We start from the raw sequence: 22420 nt of genomic DNA, 5'->3' as shown, positions 1-22420 counted from the left end.
GTTCAGCAGGCTTTTTGTTTTGTCGGTTGCCTTCAAACCTTTCCGGAAAGAATTGACAGTGCATAACAATTGTTTATTGCTTATTTTTTGTCCACAGGGCCTTTTCATTTAGTAATCTAGACGTTGCCTTAAGGTACATCTTTTTCCCCATTTTGTAGAAGTGAAAATTAAGATCCAGAATTGAGCACACATAAAAGGAAATAGTGCAGTGAATCTCCATACTCTGCCCATCACCCAGCTTCAGCAACCAATCAACGCTTACCAATCTTGCTTCATCTACACTCTGCCCCTTTGGTTTTGTTTTCGGAAGTATTTTATCTTATTTTAACTTTATCTTAAAATTTTAAATCTTCGGAAGAGTTACAAGACCCAGGGGTGCTTGGGTGGCTCAGTCAGTTAAGCGTCTTGACTCGATTTTGGCTCAGGTTGATCTCACGGTTTGTGAGATCGAGCCCTGCTTTGGGCTCTGCACTGACAGGGCGGAACGTGCTTGGGATTCTTTCTCTGCTCCCCACTCCCCCCCACCCCCCCAATGAATAAACATTAAAAAAAAAAAGAAAGACCAGTTCAATTAACACCTGCAGGCTTTTCACCTAGATCACTGGCTTTTAGAGTTTGCCATATTTGCCGTTTTGTTTTGTTTTTGTTTTAATCTGCACTGTTGGAGAGATGCAGACATCTTGACGTGGCCTTTTTTTTTTCTTAAGGAATAAGGGCTTTACTTCCTAACTACAACATAACCATTGCACAATTCTGACATTGCTACTGTATTATAAAATGTTCAGTACACGTTCAAATTTATTCCATTAATATCTTTTAACTTTTTAATCCAGTATTTAAGCGAGAATCAATCAAGGATTTAGTTGTTTAGTCTCCTTGATCTAGAACAATTCTCTGGTCCTTGTCGTTAATGACAGTAGCACTTTGAAGAGTCCAGGCCCACTGGTCTTCAGAATCCCTCGATTTGGATTTGTCTAGTTGGTTTTCTCATGACTAGAGATAGGTTAAACATTGTTGGCATAATTATTAAAGAGGGATGTCAGTGTATTGTATCAAGAGGCATGTCAGTTTGTCTCACTATTGATGTTAAGCATTCAGTTGGTGTAGGTGATAGCCATTAGATTGCCCTAATGTAAATGTATCTTCCTTTTGTAATCCGTGACCTCTAGGGTGACAAACTTGAGACTGAGTATTCTCTTCAGTCTTCCACTGGGGTTAGCATCTGTTGATGATTCTGAATCATTTGTTGCTGGACTACGTTAAAGCAAAGTACAGATATAAGATTTCACCTGTAAGTGTTTCGTATGCATCCAAAAGTTAAGGGCTTTAAAGAAAAACAAAAGCCAACCACAGTGCTTTTATGACATCAAATGAATTCCATAACAGCTCCATGTTCAAATTCTCCAAATTGTCTCAAATGTTTTTCCCCAGTTGGTTTGCTTGAATCTGAGTCCAAACAAGGTCCACAGGCTACATTTACCAGATGGCCTGTTGAGTCTTTTACTCTAACAGATTCCCCACCCTTCTTTTCTGAATTTGATAATTTCCCGGTGTTTTATGTGTTCATCTCTTCCGGGTATTTTCGGTAAACTGGCAGGTAGAAATTTGATTGTTTCGTTTTGCAAGAGGACATAAGTATTCTGGGTGTGGCATTATATGTCTGCCTTTTAGAGAAGATTGATTCTTTTTTTTTTTTTTTTTTTTTTATTTTTGGGACAGAGAGAGACAGAGCATGAACGGGGGAGGGGCAGAGAGAGAGGGAGACACAGAATCGGAAACAGGCTCCAGGCTCCGAGCCATCAGCCCAGAGCCCGACGCGGGGCTCGAACTCACAGACCGCGAGATCGTGACCTGGCTGAAGTCGGACGCTTAACCGACTGCGCCACCCAGGCGCCCCGAGAAGATTGATTCTTGATAGTGTCAGCCTCATCCATCCAGTTTAAATTTCCCCATCAACCTTTCACCTAAGGATTCTAGCATCCATTGTAACCATTGCGTAGGATTTGTATAGTTGCTTTCTCATGATTAGAGATAAGGTTAGACTTTGATTCATCAGGGACTATAAAGGGTGACTTTCTAATTGCATTTTTCCTTTTGTATCAGTGAGGTTTTTTTCTGACTTGTGTTTATTCCTGTTATGTGTATCTTCCTGGGGAACGTTATAAAAGGGTACATTCTTCATCTTCATTTCATCCAAGAGGATGTTCTTGGACTTCCTTAATGATACGTCCTCAATTTTCTCATCTGTAGATTGAGGATAATTATCGTGCCTTCCTCCTGGGGTTTTTGTGAAGATTGGATGAGCTGGTACATGTAGTGTAGAAATGGTGCCTGGCACTAGTGTTTGTAAGTGTAGTTAACAAAGTAACTCTCAGTTCTTTGGAAACATTTCAACCGTCAGGTGTAACGAAGAGGCGGAGAAGGGAGAGAGTCTTCATAAGCTGACGTTAGCGAGAGGCTTGGGCTTGTATTGAGTGGGCTAAAGGAAGGTGCTGCTTGCCCACGCTGACGTGCCTTTTGCATAGAAATGACTGCAGTACAAGAAGCACTTGGATATCACTGCGCGCTACGAGGCGGATGTTGCTAATACCTGGAGCACGTTCTGAAGTGGAGTGAGCACAATGAAGTATGTAGACCACTCTTACGGTGGGCAGGTAGGATGAGATCGTGTCTCCAGACACAGATTTTTATTACCTCATGGCGCATTGAGATTTTCCCCCCGATGGAGATTTTTATCTGAGCAGAAGGCTTCTTGCCTAGTTGGATTTGCCTGGTCGTTCCACACACCTTCCAAACTTTGTGATAGCTGATGTTTTTGTCATGGGAGCAAATGCTGTACTCCCTTTTGGCCTTTTAATAATCTGCCATCATTTACTGCCTAAAAAGACCCACCGTTGATGATCGTGTAGGATATTGAAAGTATCGGGTAGCTCGGTTGGGTACTTGATCATTAATATTTGATTCTTTTACTTAACAAACGCTTGGCCTGCCTGCTGTGTGCCAGACTGTTCTAGACATAGATTACATCACTGAACAGCACAGACAAGAATCTCTACCCTGATGGAGTTTACATTCTGGTAGTGAGGAGACAGCAAACATAAACAAGTTTACGGTATGGTAGAAGGTATCGAGTGCTGTGGAAAGAAAGAAAGCAGGATAGGGTGCCTGGCTAGCTGAGTCAGTAGAGCATCAGACTCTTGGTCTGAGGGTCGTGAGTTCAAGCCCCACGGTGTGTGTAGAAATTACTTTTCAAAGTAAATAAAGCAGGATGAGAGACTGAGATGGCTAGGGCAGTTACTTTTGAGCAAAGACGTAAGTGAGAAAAAAGCAAGTTTTGTGAAAACCTGGGAGTGCTGAGTGTACCCTGCAGAGGGAACAGCAAATGTCAGGGCCCGTAGGTGTGTTTGGTGCGTTGTGAATAAAGGGGTGGCTGCTTCCTGTGTTTGTTGATATCGTGCAGTGGGCCAAGGGCCAAACTTTGGAGGTGGGTGAAGAGGTGAGGGCATTTCGTGAACTAGATGAGATTAAATGGTGATTGGGATCAGAGTTCTAGCATTTGAAATTGTTAAGTGGATTGATTTTAGATACATTTTTTTGAGGTAGACCCAACAGACCAGTGGACTGATGTGTGTGGCTTGAGAGAGACCGTGCAGCAGCAGTCAGTCAAGGATGACTGTTACTGACATCATAGGACTTGGGCAGTAGTGAGGATGGGTTCCCCATTCCTTGAGATGGGGAGGACTGACAGGAAGACAGGTCTGAGGGATATGAGCCAAGTTATTCACACTCCCAAACAAGGATAGGTGGCCTCCAAACTCCAGTCAGAACTGTGCCGCACAGATTTTACTGGGAGAACTCTTCCGTCCGATAGACGACCAGGTGTTGCCAGTTCTTTTAACCTGATGTCTTAAGGATGGAGGGTTTGGCAGGTGAAGGAAGCCTGGCTTGGGTAGTAGCTTGATAGAGCCCACGGTGACAAAGTCAGGTGGAGAAGGGACTAGATTTAATTTTTTATTCTCTGGTGAAAGGACTGATTAACAGTGCAGAGAGAATGAAGGCAGAAGCCTTGGCTCTGGATGGTGAGGAGGAGGATGAGCCCTGGTCTTACAGCTGACTCCATCTGCTCTAATTGTTTACTTACCTCCGTTTCTCCTTACACGTATCCGTTTACATGTGATCGTACATAAAGAGTTCAGTTGAATTTTTATCCTGTGTTGTTGTTGTCCATTTTGTAAACATTTGTCGTACGTACATATATACGTCTCAGGTATTTTCTCTGCAGGCACAGATTTTTAAACATGGTCGATATGGAATGATCTTTTATTAATTGATACGGTTTATGTTTCTTCTATGAGTAAAGAAATGTTCTTGTCATTAAAGTTGGTATTGCCTAGTGATGACAAGGGCAGAAACTATTTCGACAGATGAATGTGAGTGCAGATCTTGATGTAAATACAAATAATAACTAACATGAGGCAAGTTATGCTACTTTTTGGATTCCGGTTTCTCATCTGTGAAACGGTCATTAATAACTGCTTGTCCCGTGATTGTTGTGAGGAGCACAGTCATGCACACAGCGCTCTGGGTACAGTGTCTATATAAGGTGTTAGGACTTAGGTCAGTTAGTGTCATTTATCACTCACTTGTCTTTGACCGTCACCTCTTACAAGCAAACATAGGCGCTGCTGCTGTCTTATTTCATATTCTCATTTCTCTCAAGATTATTGGAGTTTGTTCCATATGCGTGATGCGGTATCACCCACATAAACGTTGAGATTGGTGGTAATTTGAAAGTTGTCCCCATACCCAAAAGGTTTTCATCCTCTTGAGACTTTTAAAACAACAACGACAACAACAACAGTACAAAACATTGTGAGCCAGACTTCTGTAGCGATAGAAGCAGGTTACAATGAGTATATCTTGGGGAATGTGTGTATATGGATAAAATGATAAATCTGGTAGTTTATGATTTTTCTTAGGTGAATAAGATTTTATCTGAAGAAATGGTTTACTTACATGGGAAACCGTCCTCCTAAACCAATTCCCTCCCCCATACTTCGCTAAAAGTGGAGCTGTTCCCATCGGTAGGGGGTTGCTCGAGTGGGGCTCAGATCCCTGCCCACTCTGCCTCTCCTTCCACCCCTGGGATGATACACTGGGACTAGAAATCCCTAGAATACACTTTAAATGCCATTTGAATTCAGAATTTCATGCATTTCTTAGGTACTTTTAAAAATTTGAATAGGTAAGGTTGTAGGTATAATGGAAATGTTTTGCGGAGAGATTTTAAGGGCAAACTCCTTACGTGTTTTAGGGACTGTTCTATCATATGATTACATGTAGAGTTATCTTTAGCTCCACTTGTAATTTGAAATTGGCTGGAATTCATATCAGTTGTGTTAGGAACGCTTCTTTTGCTTTTCAAGTGTCACTGATAAACTGCTGCCAATACTCATTTCTACGTTTTTAGAAGAAGTGTGGGTTGAAGAAGGTCCTGTATGAGTACTCACATACTCTGTACCATGCACCATTAGTCTACTGGGCTAGTGGAGTTTGCTTTACTGAACCTTGAGTCAAGGTGACAAAAGTGAAAATGAGTTACGAAAAGTCCCTAAGAATTTTGTATAAATTTAGTTTGTGTTTTACTTGAAGTGATGTAAATAGGAACTAATTATTCATGATATGGTTGAGAGCCTCCTTGAAATATTTGTGGGAGAACTGCATATTTAATATATTACTTTACCTAGTTCTTTTCTTTGTAAATAACTTTTGTGAAGAACCTAATATGCCTGTATTATAGTTGACAATTTAAAAGGAGTTGATATCATTTTTAGTCCACACAAGTTGTAGAAGGTAAAGAGACACTTACTGAGTGCCTGTTTGTTGTAGTGGGCAATATTCTGTTCTTTCTGTGTTAATTATTCCTTATCAAATCATTAGGAGCTAGTTGGTGATTTGATTTTACAGAGGAGACACTTGAGGCTGATGGAGATTACTTGCCTCCATCCTGCGTTTAGGAAGAAACAGCTTGGGCTCCAGCCCTTCAGTTTGTCTGCTTTCTTGATTACGCCGCTTATATACATGTAAGTTTTCAGAAGTGTCTGTGTTCTCTAACCCTGAATTTACTAGCTGTTACAGTGAGCATTTTTCCTTGGATCAGAATGTAAGCAAGACCCGGCAAGAGTACTATTAGTAGTGCTGGACTGGCCTGTTCAGGTGGTCCTTTGTGTGGTTTTTAAAGTGACTCCAAAGCTAAAATGATTGTTGTTTGGTCACTTTTAGTGTCACTGTATTCTACCCTTTGTCAGGCCCTTTGCTTCATTGAATTTGTTGTGATGTGGAGCCCTGATAGCTTTAGGAATTGTTTTTCTTGTTCTCTGTTGGTGACTTTATTTCTAGAGTGACTATATGTCCTGGATTTTATAGATTGCCCCAGAATAATTTCCTAGTTTGGAAGATAAATTATCTGGTCACCCTAGATACTAGGAAAGAGATGTTGGATTTGCTTATTATAATAATTATATTTTTATTCTATTACCTAATGGGAGGTTAATAGCTGATTTGATTTAATTTGGTGTTACCTGTTTTCCTCTTTTTAGTTCAAACACAGCAAATATTTAGGTATGCTTCTCTATTTAGATTAATTCTTCGGTTGTAATTTAATTCATCTAAACAGTACCAAAATGGTATTCTAATTTTGTGCAAAACTATCAACAAAACACTTTCTGAGAAAGAAGCTCTTTCCTCTGTGGGGGCTTCTGCTCTGTTTTACACTGACTCCCCTTGTGTTTTGAGATTTGGCTAAATTCATTATACTGCCCATCACCACTAGGGGACCACTTTATACATTCTACAAATAATACTCCTAGGATAGAAATACTTGTTTCCTTAAAAATTTACTACCAGGGAACCAACCCATATATTTATCATTCATGTACCTGTTTTATTACTTGTCTCACTTGATGGGATTTACCTGAACCAAGTAGCAGCTTTGTTCTAATAATATAAAAACATAAAAAGCTTCTTTTTGGCTGATGAAAAAATTTCTGCATGTATATTTTTTCTGAAAATAAAGGAATTCTGGTTAGTGTTCATTGTGTTTTTGTCATAGAAATATTTACTTCAAAGGAAAGAGAAAAATACGAAGAACTTATATTGTATATTCTATTTGGAACCATTTTTAAGGAAGGCACAGTTTATTTCCTAACAGAGTAAAGTTCAAGGCTGTGACCATCTGTATTCATGACTGGACTGTAAAATTTAGCTGCATTGCATTATAGTATTTTATATCGTTCTACAAACTAAGTTGACCTATTTTTGGTTTTGTTTGTTTTTCCTTTTCCAGTCTACTGGGTACTGGTCTCTGGATGTTTTTTGTTTAAATTGGAAAAATCTTAAGCCTGCCCACAGGCTGGTATGGTATCCGGTGAGATGGGGACTTGTTGGCAATGGCTTTTGAATGGTCTGAGGAGGCATAGGCAGACAGAGTTGAGCTAGTGTTTGGCCATTCTCTGCTACCTCTCCTGTGGGCAGAACATCTTTTCTCTAGCTTACTTGCTGTTGTAGAGAAGTTAGGGGTTAGACCAGGGTGAACATTTCCCCCTTCATCAGGGAGCAGAATGTGGTTCGGGTATCTGACTTGTATAGATTGTATTTGACAAGAAGAACAAGGATACTGCTATTAGCAGTGCTTACTAGTGATTTAGTGATTGTTCTGTTTCTGAGCACTTGGTTCTCTGAGCAAATAAGCTACTGGTGGGGGCTGCTACAGCACGTATTCTCCCCTCCCCTCCCAGCAAAAACCCCTGGATGTTTTGTTTGTCCCTTCTTGGGGGAAACACATGGTTGGTTGGTCAGCTACCGCCACGGAGAAGAGCAACACCTGAAAGGGCTGTTCTGATTTGTGAGTTAGGCTTTTCTGTGTAAGTTGAAACAGGCGGCTCGGTAGTTGAATGGTGGGGAGAGCTTTGTTGAAGGCAGGATTTCATAGCTACCAGCAACTATTTTCTTTGTAATTAAGGACCTGCCCCTTATACTGAAACCTTAAAGGTGCCCCCCGCCCTTTTAGAGAGAGAGCCTGCGTGAGCATGAGAGAGGGGTGGAGGGAGGTGGCGGGGTGGTGTGTGTGTGGAGAGAATCTTATTGACCTTGGGATCGTGACCTGAGCCAAAATCAAGAGTCAGACGCTTAACCGACTGAGCCACCGAGGCGCCCCTAAAGGTGCTCTTTTAAATAGTTAATGCTTATTAGTCATCTGATTATATTTTATAAAAAATTTAGGTCATTCTTCTTACATAATGTCCAAGGGTTCCTTTAGAAAGTTTTTGAGGTCACAGAACTAATGACCAGCTTCAAGATTTGGCAAGTATGAAGTGATACAAATCCCAACTGTTAGTGTATTTTATGCTTTTGTATGTGGGAGTTTTATTCAGTCATTATTGACACTGGCTTTTAGGAGGAAGGATTTTAATCAGTTTTCTAAGTATAATTATTATAGTGTTTCACGCTTAAAAAGGCATAAAGATGGGTTTAAGTAAGACATGTCTGTCTAGGCAGCATTATGAATAAGGCCTGATAACCTAACTTGGTAGAACATTTCTGTTTAGGCATTGTTTCCAGCTCCTTTCCTTGCCAGTGAGAGGTGTGTTTTTAAAAGTTTTTAAAGGGGCGCCTGGGTGGCTCAGTCGGTTAGGCGTCTGACTTCGGCTTGGGTCATGATCTCACGGTTCATGAGTTCAAGCCCCACGTTGGGCTCTGTGCTGACAGCTCAGACAGAGCCTGGAGCCTGCTTTGGATTCCGTGTCTCCCTCTCTCTCTGCTCCTCCCCCTGCCCATGCACGCGCATGCGCGCGCTCTCACAAAAATAAACAAACATTAAAAGGAAAAAAAAAGTTTTTAATACTGTGGTCTGTTTTGAACAGTTTTGGAAAGAAGTGGCTTTAGTATCATTAATAGGGTTTAAGTTTACTACTGATTTTTAAAGGAAGTTGCCTAGATTCATCAAAAAGCAACCTACTTTGTTGAGTATAGAAAAACATTTCACTTTGCGGTTGCTTTATCACAAAAGGAGAAATCACATTAGAAGTTGATGTGTGGAAGGCATTAGGTTGAATAACAAATTGTTCTTTATATTGATCTTTCAGCTACAGTTATAATTAACTTTGTAGATTTAGAATTTGTCTCTTTTTCCAGGAGAAAAATCGTCAGAGTCATGAACTTGATTTTAGGTGGATTTAAATGTCTGTTTTCCAGAGTGATTTTTTTCTTAATCCGGGACTGAAAAGTTATCTGATTGACTTAATTGAAGATAATTTATTATCTAATGGTTGATAAATGTTTGTTTTATTGAGGTTTGGAAGATATAATAATACTTTATTTTTTGGACTTTCAGAAATTTTTTCTTCCCCTCTCTACTCTCCTAGCTTTCTATACCCTTTAACGAGAAAGCATTATTAAAAGGAAAAAAAATACTCAACAAAATCATACCTTATGTCTGTGTGCCTTTATCTTCTCAGATTCTCTTGGAAATAATGCCTGATGAAAAAGAAGGCAAGGAAATTACCTTTTTGAACATTTTTCAAAAATCTTCTGATGTCCTCCTTTTAGCTAGCAAAAATAGTAAAATTTTAGGGTTTTTAAGTTGTATGTTCCTAATTTTTTTGCGTGGAATGTTTTGTTTTCCTTTAGGGCAGGAGTCCTTTCACAATTTCTACATTGCTGTATAACTACCACAGATAGACATTTGTGGGGATTTAGGAAAATTTTATTATAATAAATTTGCATAGACTAAGTGATACTTAATTTGGGGGTAGATGATAACATCCAGTAAACTCTACCTGCCTGTTCCATCCTGGACCGTAACTGGCTATAAGAAGTGCATTGTTCAGGATGTAAAGCATTTGAAGATTTATTCTGGTGCCCTTATGAATAATTAGTGTTTTTCTCCCTTGCTCCTTTAAGGTGCTTTAATTAAGATCTTGGTGTCTCTTCCAGTCTGAGACGATCACAGTAAGACAAGAAAAGGCAATGTCATGGTAGGCAGTTCTTAGTTGCTAGAGAAGTTAGGCCACTTAGTTATCAGGTTGATGAATTTTTGTTCTTAGTTCAAAATGATAAATATTCTCATGACTTTTAAGTATCAGATGTGCTAGTATAGTTCTTTCCTCTGGAACTGAAGTATATTTTAAAAGTTTTTCTTTTTATAAAGAATGTCTTGTTGCGCCGTTTTGCTAGACTGAAAGTTTCCTCATCACTTGGTGAGACCCTCCTCTAATTCAATCTTTGTCTTTTGTCTTTGCTGCCTTGCAGGGTTGGTACAGTAGGCTTCACTAACTTAGCTGCAACTCAGAATTTCTCCTCCAGCACCTGAGTAAATGCTGATGGTCTTGTGGAGAGTGGATTAAGAGTACGAGCTAAGTTCTCAATCCCAATTAAGAAGCGGAGGAAAATTTAAACTGTCTCCTTCAAAGTTTATCACAACCACCACCATCAAGACAGCAAACCAAAGGACAAAGACTTTGACCTGCTGTGTTGCTCTGTGTAGTCCAGTTCACGTATGGTTTACAGACTTGGCTGGGGTTACTAATGAGTAAATAAAAAGTTGGACACTTCCTGTCGTTGGACACTTATTCACAAAGTTACCAAAATGAGGGCTGTACTGGAGACAGCAGACATTGCCATAGTGGCCCTGTATTTTATCCTGGTCATGTGCATTGGTTTTTTTGCCATGTGGAAATCTAATAGAAGCACCGTGAGTGGATACTTCCTGGCGGGGCGCTCTATGACCTGGGTAGCAATTGGTGCCTCTCTGTTTGTGAGCAATATTGGGAGTGAGCACTTCATTGGGCTGGCAGGATCTGGAGCTGCAAGTGGATTTGCAGTGGGCGCATGGGAATTCAATGCCTTACTGCTTTTGCAACTTCTGGGATGGGTTTTCATCCCGATTTACATCCGGTCAGGGGTATACACCATGCCTGAATACTTGTCCAAGCGATTTGGTGGCCATAGGATTCAGGTCTATTTCGCAGCCTTGTCTCTGATTCTTTATATCTTCACCAAGCTCTCAGTGGATCTGTATTCGGGTGCCCTCTTTATCCAGGAGTCTTTGGGTTGGAACCTCTATGTGTCTGTCATCCTGCTCATTGGCATGACTGCTTTGCTGACTGTCACCGGAGGCCTTGTTGCAGTGATCTACACAGACACTCTACAGGCTCTGCTTATGATCGTTGGGGCACTCACACTTATGATTATTAGCATGATGGAGATTGGCGGGTTTGAGGAAGTTAAGAGAAGGTACATGTTGGCCTCGCCCAATGTTACTTCCATCTTGTTGACATACAACCTTTCCAACACAAATTCTTGTAATGTCCACCCTAAGAAAGATGCGCTGAAAATGTTACGGAATCCGACAGATGAAGATGTTCCTTGGCCTGGATTCGTTCTTGGGCAGACCCCAGCTTCGGTATGGTACTGGTGTGCTGACCAAGTCATCGTGCAGAGAGTCTTAGCAGCTAAAAACATTGCTCATGCCAAAGGCTCTACTCTTATGGCTGGCTTTTTGAAGCTTCTGCCAATGTTTATCATAGTTGTCCCAGGAATGATTTCCAGGATACTGTTTGCTGATGATATAGCTTGCATCAACCCAGAGCACTGCATGCAAGTATGTGGAAGCAGAGCTGGGTGCTCTAATATTGCTTACCCACGCCTGGTGATGAAGCTGGTTCCTGTGGGCCTCCGGGGCTTAATGATGGCAGTGATGATTGCGGCTTTGATGAGCGACTTGGACTCTATCTTTAACAGTGCCAGTACCATATTCACCCTCGATGTGTATAAACTCATCCGCAGGAGCGCAAGCTCCCGAGAACTAATGATTGTGGGGAGGATATTTGTGGCTTTTATGGTGGTGATCAGCATTGCATGGGTGCCAATCATCGTGGAGATGCAAGGAGGCCAGATGTACCTTTACATTCAGGAGGTAGCAGATTACCTGACACCCCCAGTTGCGGCCCTGTTCCTTCTGGCAATTTTCTGGAAGCGCTGCAATGAACAAGGGGCTTTCTATGGTGGAATGGCTGGCTTTGTTCTTGGAGCAGTCCGTTTGACGCTGGCCTTTGCGTACCGTGCCCCAGAATGTGACCAACCTGATAACAGGCCAGGCTTCATCAAAGACATCCATTACATGTATGTGGCCACAGCATTGTTTTGGGTCACAGGACTTATTACTGTCATTGTTAGCCTTCTCACACCACCTCCCACAAAGGAACAGATTCGTACCACCACCTTTTGGTCTAAGAAGAGCTTGGTGGTGAAGGAGAGCTGCTCCCCGAAAGATGAACCATACAAAATGCAAGAGAAGAGCATTCTGAGATGCAATGAGAATAGTGAGGCCATCAACCACATCATTCCCAATGGGAAATCTGAAGATAGCATCAAGGGCCTTCAGCCTGAAGATGTTAATCTTTTGGTGACCTGCAGAGAAGAAGGCAATCCAGTGGCTTCATTAGGTCATTCAGAGGCAGAAACACCAGTAGATGCTTATTCCAATGGGCAAGCAGCTCTCATGGGTGAGAAAGAGAGAAAGAAAGAAACAGAGGATGGAGGCCGGTACTGGAAGTTCATAGATTGGTTCTGTGGCTTTAAAAGTAAGAGCCTCAGCAAGAGGAGTCTCAGAGACCTGATGGAGGAGGAGGCTGTTTGTTTACAAATGTTGGAAGAGCCTCCACAAGTTAAACTAATACTAAATATTGGACTTTTTGCTGTGTGTTCACTTGGAATTTTCATGTTTGTTTATTTTTCCTTATGAACTTTTAAGGATATGATGAGACACTAACTTAAGAAAATACTGGTCTTTGGAAAGAAAAAAAAAGAAAACATGTAACTGTTGCATCTCTCAGGCATTGTTTACGCTGTAGGTTTTAGCCAAATTTTACTTAGCAGAAAATCATCTATTTGCAAGACTTTATTTTCCCAGAGATGGATGAAAGCAAATTTTCAACCTAAAGGAAGTAAAACTTGTTTAACAGACTGAATTGTGCAAATGTGGTTTAAAATTTTCCATACCAAAGTAAGGAGAGAGACCAATTATTCTCATAGAACATGTAGAGCAGAATATATGCTAAGATATTACAAATAAGGTATACTGTCTGCACTGCCAAATCTTGGTAGGCCTTCTTAACCTGAAGTAGAAGACTTGCTCATTTCAAAGTTTTTTCTGTCTTTGTAATCCCTACTACCATTTAAAACTGAATTTGTAGACATTGTATAATCAGTTGTGTACTGAAAACCTAACTCATGTTCTTGTGGGGTACTTGTGTCGGGACAAGTTAGTTCATTTGCCAGGCTCATTTTGCTAGCATGAGCCTATGGATTCTGAATGCCAAAAGAAAGGAAGAAGAATGTTTTCCTGTAGCTGTTCTTGTACCACCAATATATGGAATGTTGAGCAAAAGTTGTTCCAGTTCCTTTTTTTTTTTTCTTTTTTTCCTGCTTTGACTGAAGTTTAAGTGAACCATACTCAAATGACCATCAAGTCTATCTTGATACATTTATGTCATGACTGTATTGTCAGATGATTAGGGGAGAAAATGAAGTAAACATTGCTGATGATCCCCAGATTTATTGACCAAGTTCAGGTTGTTTATACAGTTTGGGAATTAGCAGTCCTCAAGCAGTGTTTGGTCAGCTTATGCTAAACAGGTGACTACTCGTACTCCACTAATTCTCTAGCTTTGTTCTTTGTTCTTGTCATTTGGTAACATTTTTTATTAGCCACATATCTTTCCAAGTGGATTCAGTCAGAAGATATGTCCAGAAATTTGAAGAAAAAAAAAAAATTGTCACTGCCTTTTTGCTGGGTTGCCCCATGATATATTGAAGTTGAGCTTTTGGAGGGAAAATTTAATTCTGAGATCATATTGTGTCCTTGAGAAGTTCCCCCCGCCCCCCGATTTACTTTTTTTCGAAAGACTTGCCATCTGTACACAGCCTCTACATTTTTGTTTAAAAAGTTATATTGACCTAGAGCATGAGGAGGTTTCAGTGCAAACTGGGCATCAGTAACAGAAAAGTCAGAGTGCATGCTTTGCCATTGGTAGATTGTCAGTATTGTCTTTCTGTAGAACAGATAGCATGTTAAAGAGGTGTCAAGAATAAGAACTTCTGGGCTTAATAGTATGTCTTGTGGAGGGTATTGTAGGACTTGTGTAAATTATAGGACCCTCGATCTTCACATGGCATGGCACTCCGTTGTAACCTTCATGGATGGGAATCTTTTTCACAGTCTGATTCCCCTTCGTGAGGGCAGGGTACAAAAGATGTTGGGGGAAAGCTCTATAGATCATGTAGTTATGTGTCTGTGTGCTCAACATGGTCCTTTTTCCTTTGTGACATATGAAGGAAACTAATTGTGTATCTACTTTCTTTGACTTTCCTGTAATCTCTGATACTTTTTAAATTGCATGATTTTATTAAGCTTGTATTCTTTAGGGAAAAGTATTACTTTTTTAGATACTTTTGTAGATTTTGAATCAAAACTCAGTCCTAATAACTTCCAATTTTTTGTATTCTGTAAACTAGTTTCATTATGATGGACTTGATTAGTCCAAAGTTGATTTTAGAAATTATCAGGTAGCATAATGTCTTCCCATCTCCAGGAGGCTTTCTGATGGACTGAGTCTGTAGATGAAAAAGTAATTTATGTATGAATAGCATGATTTCTGAGAGCTTAGAGTGCCTTGTAGAATTTTTTTTCCCAATTTCATTCTTAAGATTTAGAAGTTGGGGGCCAAATAAATAGGGACCATCCTTTTCTTGTATGGAGGAGGCTGTGGCTGTGACATATCTAAGGTTACAAAAAGTCTGTTGGGGAGAACAGAGAACCATGTATCCAAAGCTGGACTCATGGTTAGTCCTTTTCTCAAAGGAACTATTTTCCTTTGAGACAACCTTTTTGGTATTTGGGGAAATAATAGGACCTTAGATTTTTCAAATTGGCTTTTAAGTCATAGGGATTAAAATTTTCTTTGAACACATTGCTGTGTAACTCTCCACAAAGAGGATTGACACATTGGCTGGGCAGCCTTCTTAACCCTTCTTTTTACGGCATAAATTAATAGGTGGTGTTTATGTAGGTTTTTTTCCCCCTTTGTTTAATGTCGAGTCCTAATAGTTTGGAGTATTAGGATCCCCCTACTTTCTCTTTGCTGCTGTCTTAGTACGATACGTGAAATACATCATCTTGTGTCTATTTGTGTGTATATAGCAGTAGGTCAAGTTTAGAGTACTAATGTCTGTAAATAAGGAATGACTATTAGCATATCCATTAGGATGTTTATTCTTGTCAGTATAAACATCACTGTGTTGAGACTGAAGTCCCTGAAGCTTGCCCTTCGTATTGCTTTCCAGTAATAGATAATGTGCTTGAATAAGTATGTGGATTGCCGATTGCAACTTCATTCAGGGGACCATTGTTCAGTCTAGATTTCATTAGAATGATTGTTCATGGAATGATACATGGTCTGTTTTAAGCTAGCAAAATGTTCATACTTTACACTAAATGGGTCCTAAATGATGACATTTGCTCTGTAGACATATGTATATATTTTTATATTGGCTCAAGCTAAGGTTCAGAATTGAGTAAGAGTGATATTGACTAGAATAGTTACCTAAGAGTCCAAATGAAAAGTGAGAACACTGGTCTTCAAAAAGTAGAGACAAATACTGTCTTATCTGTTCTTTATGGTATCCCCAGTTCTTAGATTTTTGTCCTTCCACACAATCTCAGTCTTAAGATCTGATGAGAAGAGCTTATTACTCGGGCATGCAGAATAATTATTGGCTCCAAAAATACTATATCCTTTTGCCCCGAGATAGTATGTGGCTTTAGAAATAGCTGAGCCGAGCTTTTTCTGCAGCCATTCTTTTCCTGGTGAGGTTATCACTCATATCTTTAGGTTAGAGAAGCATCAAGCAATAGTGGTGGTACTGTGTCCTTTAGCCTAAATTCAGCAGATCTGCTCTCCCAAGGCTTCCATTTCCCTTGCCTCAAAGGATCCATTGTCTTTTTGTACAAAGAGGCTGGCCAGGGTCATAGTTCTTAGCATGTCAAGTAATTAGCAGAGACCTATCATATGTGAAACTTCACATTTTAAGAATTGATTGGGAGGTTGTCACTCAGTTCTCTAACCTGAGGCTAATTGGGAGTGGGGGACTGAAGTCTTGTCCAGGGCGCTTAGAGTCTATAAGTGTCTCCGTTTCTCAGTCTGCTGTTTTCTTCCCTATACTTCCAGGGTGAGTGGATCTTCTCCTCTGTCTTCGAATATCATTTAGTGTAGCCTGTGGGCTATTCTCATTCTTTACCGTCCTGAAGACTGGCCATATTATTAGACCCGTCAGTGTTCCCACTTGGCAGTATTTGGCTTACTTACTTTGCTTATGCTTTTTACTCTGCTGTGTCATTTTCATCTGAGGTATGGCTGGAAAGGACCATGTGGGTATGGAGTAGTTACACCTTACCATTCCCCAGGTTTAGATTGAGAGATATATGTAGACCATTCCTGTTACATTTTGTGACCACGGAGACATGCCAGGACAATTGTTCTAAGAAGTCCGAAAAACTATAAATGAGATGCTGAGAAGAAATACCTGGGTGATAAAAACACAAACTTAACAAATTAGGTAACAGACAAACATTAGGTTAAAATGTGCAGACGTAGAATTCTATTCAGTGAATTCCAGAACTTGAAGCATCTTGGCTATCAGTTTATTTAAGCCTTTCCTCATATAGATGCGTATATCAACGAATAAGATCCAGCCTGTTAAAAACCCTGGTTTGATGTTAAATATTGTGAAGTAGGAGTTTTTAAGCCTATTTGAGGTTAAATGACTGATATTTGATAGTGACACTTTAGTAGAAAAAAATGCTTTTAGGCTTGTATTCCTAAGATTTCTCATTAGCAAAATGTTACATTGCATAAGTCATTCTGATGTTAGCTTGAACAGACTTTACAAATAGGGTATACTCCTATTTGTGTGTATACTCACCTACCATTCAGAGAGACTGGTCTTTCCCTTTGTCTTCCCTCACATTGCTTTGATTTTTCACCTATTCTTTCTTTTAACATTTCTCAGATTCCTGTTTTGATCTTTTATCAGCTTAATTCACTTTCAGGTTTATTGCTGTGATGTGCAAAAGTGCTGCTTTGCCCCAGTTTTGAATACTTGGATCCAAATAATGATTCATTAAGTATAGTCGTGTTTAAATATACGAAATTTCTATAAGCTTAAACTGTTAATTCTCCAGAATGATCTTCTCAGGCTAATGTTCACTAGTGTTCACTAATAAATGCCCTAATAATCCATCAGTATTTTATTCTGAAAACTCTTTTCTTCAAAAATTAGGGAGACAACAATAGTTAAACTTCATACCGATCCGTTTGAAATGGTGGTATCACAATGCAGAGAGGAATGGAGTTTGTTTTGATGCCAAAAAGCCTTGTTCTTTCAGTACTTTAAAGGTGCGAAGTTGGAACTAGTCAGTTGGCATATAGAGAAACCCTTTTGTACTAGTAAGGTGTGAAGCTGGATTATATAAGAAGTAATCTTTCGATTACTACATTCGGTTAGCTTATTAACTCAGGGCGGCAAACCCCTTTTCCTCCATTAAGGTCACTTCTCTTCATTTGGTATCCTTTTTCTCAGACTCTCCCCTCTGTTGGAAGACTTGGTATTCAGCTACTCTGACTCCTAGAATTGGATTTAGCTAAGGTTCAAACTATATAATAGGCTTTGCCAGTGCTGAGTCCCACACCATCAGTCACATAGTCATATAAATGTTTTTATTTAAACTTCTCTCTCCAATGCCGGGAATAAGGCTTTCAACTACTGATTCACCTTTAAAGGAATGTTATGAGAATGGATATAATTTATGTTTGTTTCCATCTCAAATCCTTTAGAAAAGATAGGACTTTGGCTTAAGCACTCTTGTTTCTCTGGTAACTAACAGCCTTAACCATTGATATATTGCCTTTTATTCAGAAATAGACGAGAAAGATTTGATGTATTTGTGTCGTTACTCATTTCATGTACTTTACTTTTAAGGGGAGGACCATAATTGGAAGCTGTTGGTTTAAACCAAATAACCTTACTTTATGTAATAATTTTTCAGTGTGGTTTGGTTACCTGGATTCATACTATGTGCGAAGAGAGGGATGCTAGAACAAATAAGCAAATGAAGAGCAAGTCAAGACAAAAAGCACAGCGGTCTCAGATTTTTCTTAGTGTAGGAGCAATGGCTTTACTCGCAGAAAAGCACTAGATCATAATTGTTGCCCATGATCCTAAAGCCCCTCCAATCCTTTCCTACCCCTACCCCCAGTTAAAAATAGTTTACAGTCCGTGAACTCTATCAATAGGGGAAATACATATTTCAGCGATTTCCGTAACAGCACAAGTTGACAGTAGATAACCACAACCTTATTGGAGACTTCTATTTATCTTAGTAAATTCACCTTGTACCCCAGTGCTGCTGGAGAAAGGAGTGTTTACTTTGTTTATCGCCTTTGGACAAACTAGTCTGGATAATTTTTCAGTATTTAATTGTAGCCTAGACTTCTGTAAGTGGAATTTTCCTTAATAACTCGCTTTTTGGTAATAATAGTTGGAAACTGAAATTAAGCTTATTGCTATTATTGAAATCCCAAATTGGCAAAGGCCAGTATATAGGGTATTTCATAATATAATCAGCTTCTGAAATTTCTGTTTTGATTAGTGCCTTCTGGTTGCCAATATTGACTCTGCTAGTTTACACATTTCCCTTTCTTGATAGAATATATTTATTTGTTACAATTCCTCTTTTTAAATTTTGTTACAACTAGTCAAGGAAATACACAAAATGCATTTATATTTACATACTTTATATGCAGCGTTTGTTTAGGTTCAAGGAAACCAAGTAGCTCTAATTCCTGTTGCAGTTTAAATGTTATTTATTCATCTATATTTGTTTTGTATCCTTCATTAAAACTATAAAGTTACTTATTCTGTGAGTATATTTTAACTATTGTGTTTCCAGTGTAGGTTTAATAGGCATATCTGAGAACATACATGTGGCAACAGTTTCACATTCCATGTTAGATAAAGAGCTTAAAGTAAAGGTCCGTAGAAAGCACAAATCCTGTTCACGCAGGTGTGTATCTCCACACGTAGAAAGCACAAGACTCACAGTGTTTCTCAGTGTCCCGCAAGTGCCAGTCATAAAGCCCACCAGGCGTCTGTCTTGGGAGTTATGGAGGACCACCGTTTTGAAAGCCCTAGACAATGAGGTGATCTAAATTGTGGTCCTAAATGAGAAGTGATTCAAATGTAATAATCTGAATAAGTTGGTACTGCTGTGGTGGAGGGAGAGAAGACCAGTGTCAAGAATGTTGCAATTATACTTGGGGTTACAAGTGAAAATGGGGTTTATGGGTTCTTTCCTATAATCTGGAACTAACTGGGACAGACTTTTAAGCTTTTGGTGGGTGGGACAGTTTGGTAAACTTCTGCTTTAAGTTGTAGACCCATTTGAGTTGGTTTTTGATCTTAAGTCTTGAGGAAGTTTTACCTGCCATCGGTAGGTTCCTGAAAACATGGAGAAATTTCACATTTTGACAGGGCAAATACTTGTCTTTCATCTTTGTGTAGGTTTGTAAGAGGTAAACTTAGCTTTATTTTTTCGTGTGCTTTACTGCACTCATTTTAATAGAGCAGAATTTGGTCCAAGTATTCTGAGCATCAAACTAAGTCTGAGACAGCTCTGCCAAACGAGCTACTTTGCTTTTCACAGTGGTTGTAAGAGTCTAAAGGCTTCTTTTACCTGTACCATTCCCCCCGCTTCATGACCAGATGAGGTGAAATCTGTGGGTGCAGCAGAAGAAAATGTGTTTTTCTTGCACTCGGTTTTGCCCTTGTTTTCTTTACCTGCATAGTCCCAGTCTATCAAGAATGCATAAATAATCTCTGTCTTGAATTTTGCCCATATGTCAAAAGCTGTAACTCTCAGAATGGGAGACAAGTGACTACCTTTGTTCCCACTCTCCTCTATTTTGTGTATTTATCTTCTTAGGGAAAGACTTGGTCAACTCGGATAATACATGGAATGAAGATTAAAGCTGGTGTAGACTGGTATCACATGTTTTAGAGGGGTTAACCAGAGCGCCTGAAGGGAGAGAGTCATTCCCCCTCCAGCAAAAAGCAGTCAGGTGTGTTCCCTCAGTATTAGAATGTAAAACCTCAGGCTTGGGGTGGGGGTGTGTGTGGTGAGGGCAGAGGGGTGCCAGAAATACAGGAAAAAAAAGAGGTTTGAGGAGTATCTTTGGCTTAGCGATGTGTGATAAGGCAAAACAGTTATCTGTTAATCCTATATAGTATGCGTCTGTACCTTTAAATGTTTTTAAATTTAAAATCATTTGCAAGAACTTCATGCTTTTGAAGATTCCTTTGGCAGAATTTCTTTCGTTTAAAATTCCACGGAAAGTTGCTTTAATTATTCGTCTAGGTGAAAGTAGTCCTAGCAGTGTAAATATGTATAATTAGAATTTTCTGATTTCACTTTGAGATCTCTAACTTTTGAGTGGCAAAAACAGATCAACAAGTCTTTTGCTCATGGACTTTTCTGTGGCGTTGTTAAAATGCAAAAGCTTTATTTTTGTTAATAATGACATGTTACGTTAGTGTCAGATGATGATACGGCATCTGTTCCCTGCCTTTCCCCACCAGTACTGCTTTGGTTTATAGATTGCCAGCAGAGTTGAGAAATAGAGCAGGGATCTACCCATTCTTGGCTTGGACATCCCATTTTCTGTTGCCCAGACCTGTGTCGGCAATCATGTATGAACTATGTTATGCTTCTCAGTACTTATTATTTTTTTTTTGATAAGGTGGATATCAAAAATAGTTGCTGTGCAAAAGTTAGTAGTCTTCTTCAAGAAGAAAACCGATTCCTTTTCTAATATCCTGTGAAATTGCTTCATTCATTTCTTTATTTTTAAGCCAAATGTCAGCAGAGTACTGCTGCTTTTATCTAGTACTTTTGATATGTAAGTATTGCATTTTAAAAAGATGTCTACATTGAAAGCTGTTTTTCCCAGTGTCCTCCCTATTATACTCTGTTCATATTTTCTGTAAGAGACCAGTCTGTGCACTGGGGGTGTGTATTGTGTAAATGTACCATTTCGTCAGTTATGCATTGTAGACCAAATGTGATTATAAATGAAGCTGTTGAGTTGTTGGTGAGTTTTTTGAATTGTAAACTGATTTCCAGTGACCGTTTGTTGTCCACAGGTTTTTTTGTTTGTTTTGTTTTGTTTTGTCTTCAGGTTTGATCGGGGTCCATCTTCACATTGTACAATGTTTTAGTTGCAAGCAGAAAGTAGAATTTGGTATAAACCAGGTTATTTCTGTATTGAAAGGAATACCATTGAAATTGTAGATTTAGGATTGTTAACCATACATGACAAGTCTAACTTGACTATTATTCTAACCTACTGTATACAATCTGATTTTTAAAATTGTAGACATGTATGATCTTGGTTTCATGTGTTTTTAAAAGTGTTATTGTTGAAAAAATGGAAAAACAATGAAGCAAATCTGCTAAAGAGCTGTCAGTTTTCATTACTGACTCTGTAAAATACACTGTTCTTTGTGTACTGTGTGTTATTTTGCCAGCTGCTGCATTAGCCTTCAAAAGTATTTGGAAACTTCAGATGAACTACATTTCTTGAAAAGTATATTCCTTTCTGTGGTATCTTGTCCTGTAACTGAAGTATAGTAATTATTTTATGGAAATGTTATTAGCACTTCTGTACCAACTTTGAATAAAATGAAAAATTTACATTTCTGTGACTGAGTATTTTCAGTATGAACACGTATCTGCCCTCAAAACCTGACGAGGTTCTGTGTCTAGAGTTGAAGAGGTTGTACCTCAGTGCCTTTTCTCTTGGCTCACCACAGGTTTTCCCTACCAGTTAATGCTGTTCTTTACCATTGTAAACCAGGGCTTACGGGTGTTGATCCAGAATTGAGTGACATGGCAATCACCGAGTAAATAAAAATTCTCTTAGTTTATCACTTCTGTTTTCGAAATAACTTCAGATCACAGGAAAGTTGTGAGAACAGTATGAAGAACTCCGGAATCATTTTCATCCAGATTCACCAGTAGGACACATTTTTGCCACGTTTGCTCTGTCATTCTTTTATCATACACACTTTTCTGAACCATTTGAGTGTTGCAGACATCATTCCCCTCTACTCCTTCGGTAGTTGTAGTATATTTAAGACAAGGACAGTCCTCTAATCAGAATGTAATTATCAATATCTGCAACATGACAGTGATGCAGTATTTTAATCTGACGTCTTTATTCAAATGTTGCCGTTCCAGTAATGTCCT

At 39.3% G+C, this 22420-nt stretch overlaps 2 protein-coding genes across 6 annotated transcripts in view; both read left to right on the top strand.

Annotated features, from left to right (window-relative positions):
- The window catches only part of SLC5A3 (solute carrier family 5 member 3), a 35329-nt gene extending 13464 nt beyond the window's left edge, over positions 1 to 21865 (top strand). For 3 of the 5 annotated variants that reach the window (XM_019420258.2, XM_019420256.2, XM_053903101.1), the window contains exon 2: positions 10309 to 21865. In XM_019420258.2, coding sequence (XP_019275803.1) covers positions 10646 to 12802 — 2157 coding nt within the window. In that variant the 5' untranslated portion in view covers positions 10309 to 10645 and the 3' untranslated portion in view covers positions 12803 to 21865. Of the gene's footprint in view, positions 1 to 1722; positions 2655 to 10308 lie in introns of those variants that run through there. The other 2 variants (XM_019420257.2, XM_019420255.2) reach the window with 2 other exon arrangements.
- Positions 1 to 22420, top strand: part of MRPS6 (mitochondrial ribosomal protein S6) — a 66920-nt gene that overhangs the window by 12811 nt on the left and 31689 nt on the right. The gene's annotated exons all lie outside the window — the stretch shown is intronic.

The sequence above is a fragment of the Panthera pardus genome, unplaced genomic scaffold (genome assembly GCF_024362965.1).
Source record: "Panthera pardus isolate Hobbes unplaced genomic scaffold, ASM2436296v1 HiC_scaffold_16, whole genome shotgun sequence".
NCBI classification, from domain to species: domain Eukaryota; kingdom Metazoa; phylum Chordata; class Mammalia; order Carnivora; family Felidae; genus Panthera; species Panthera pardus.
The sequence above is the reverse complement of the archived record's forward strand: the minus strand, read 5'-3'. Positions and strand labels throughout refer to the sequence as shown.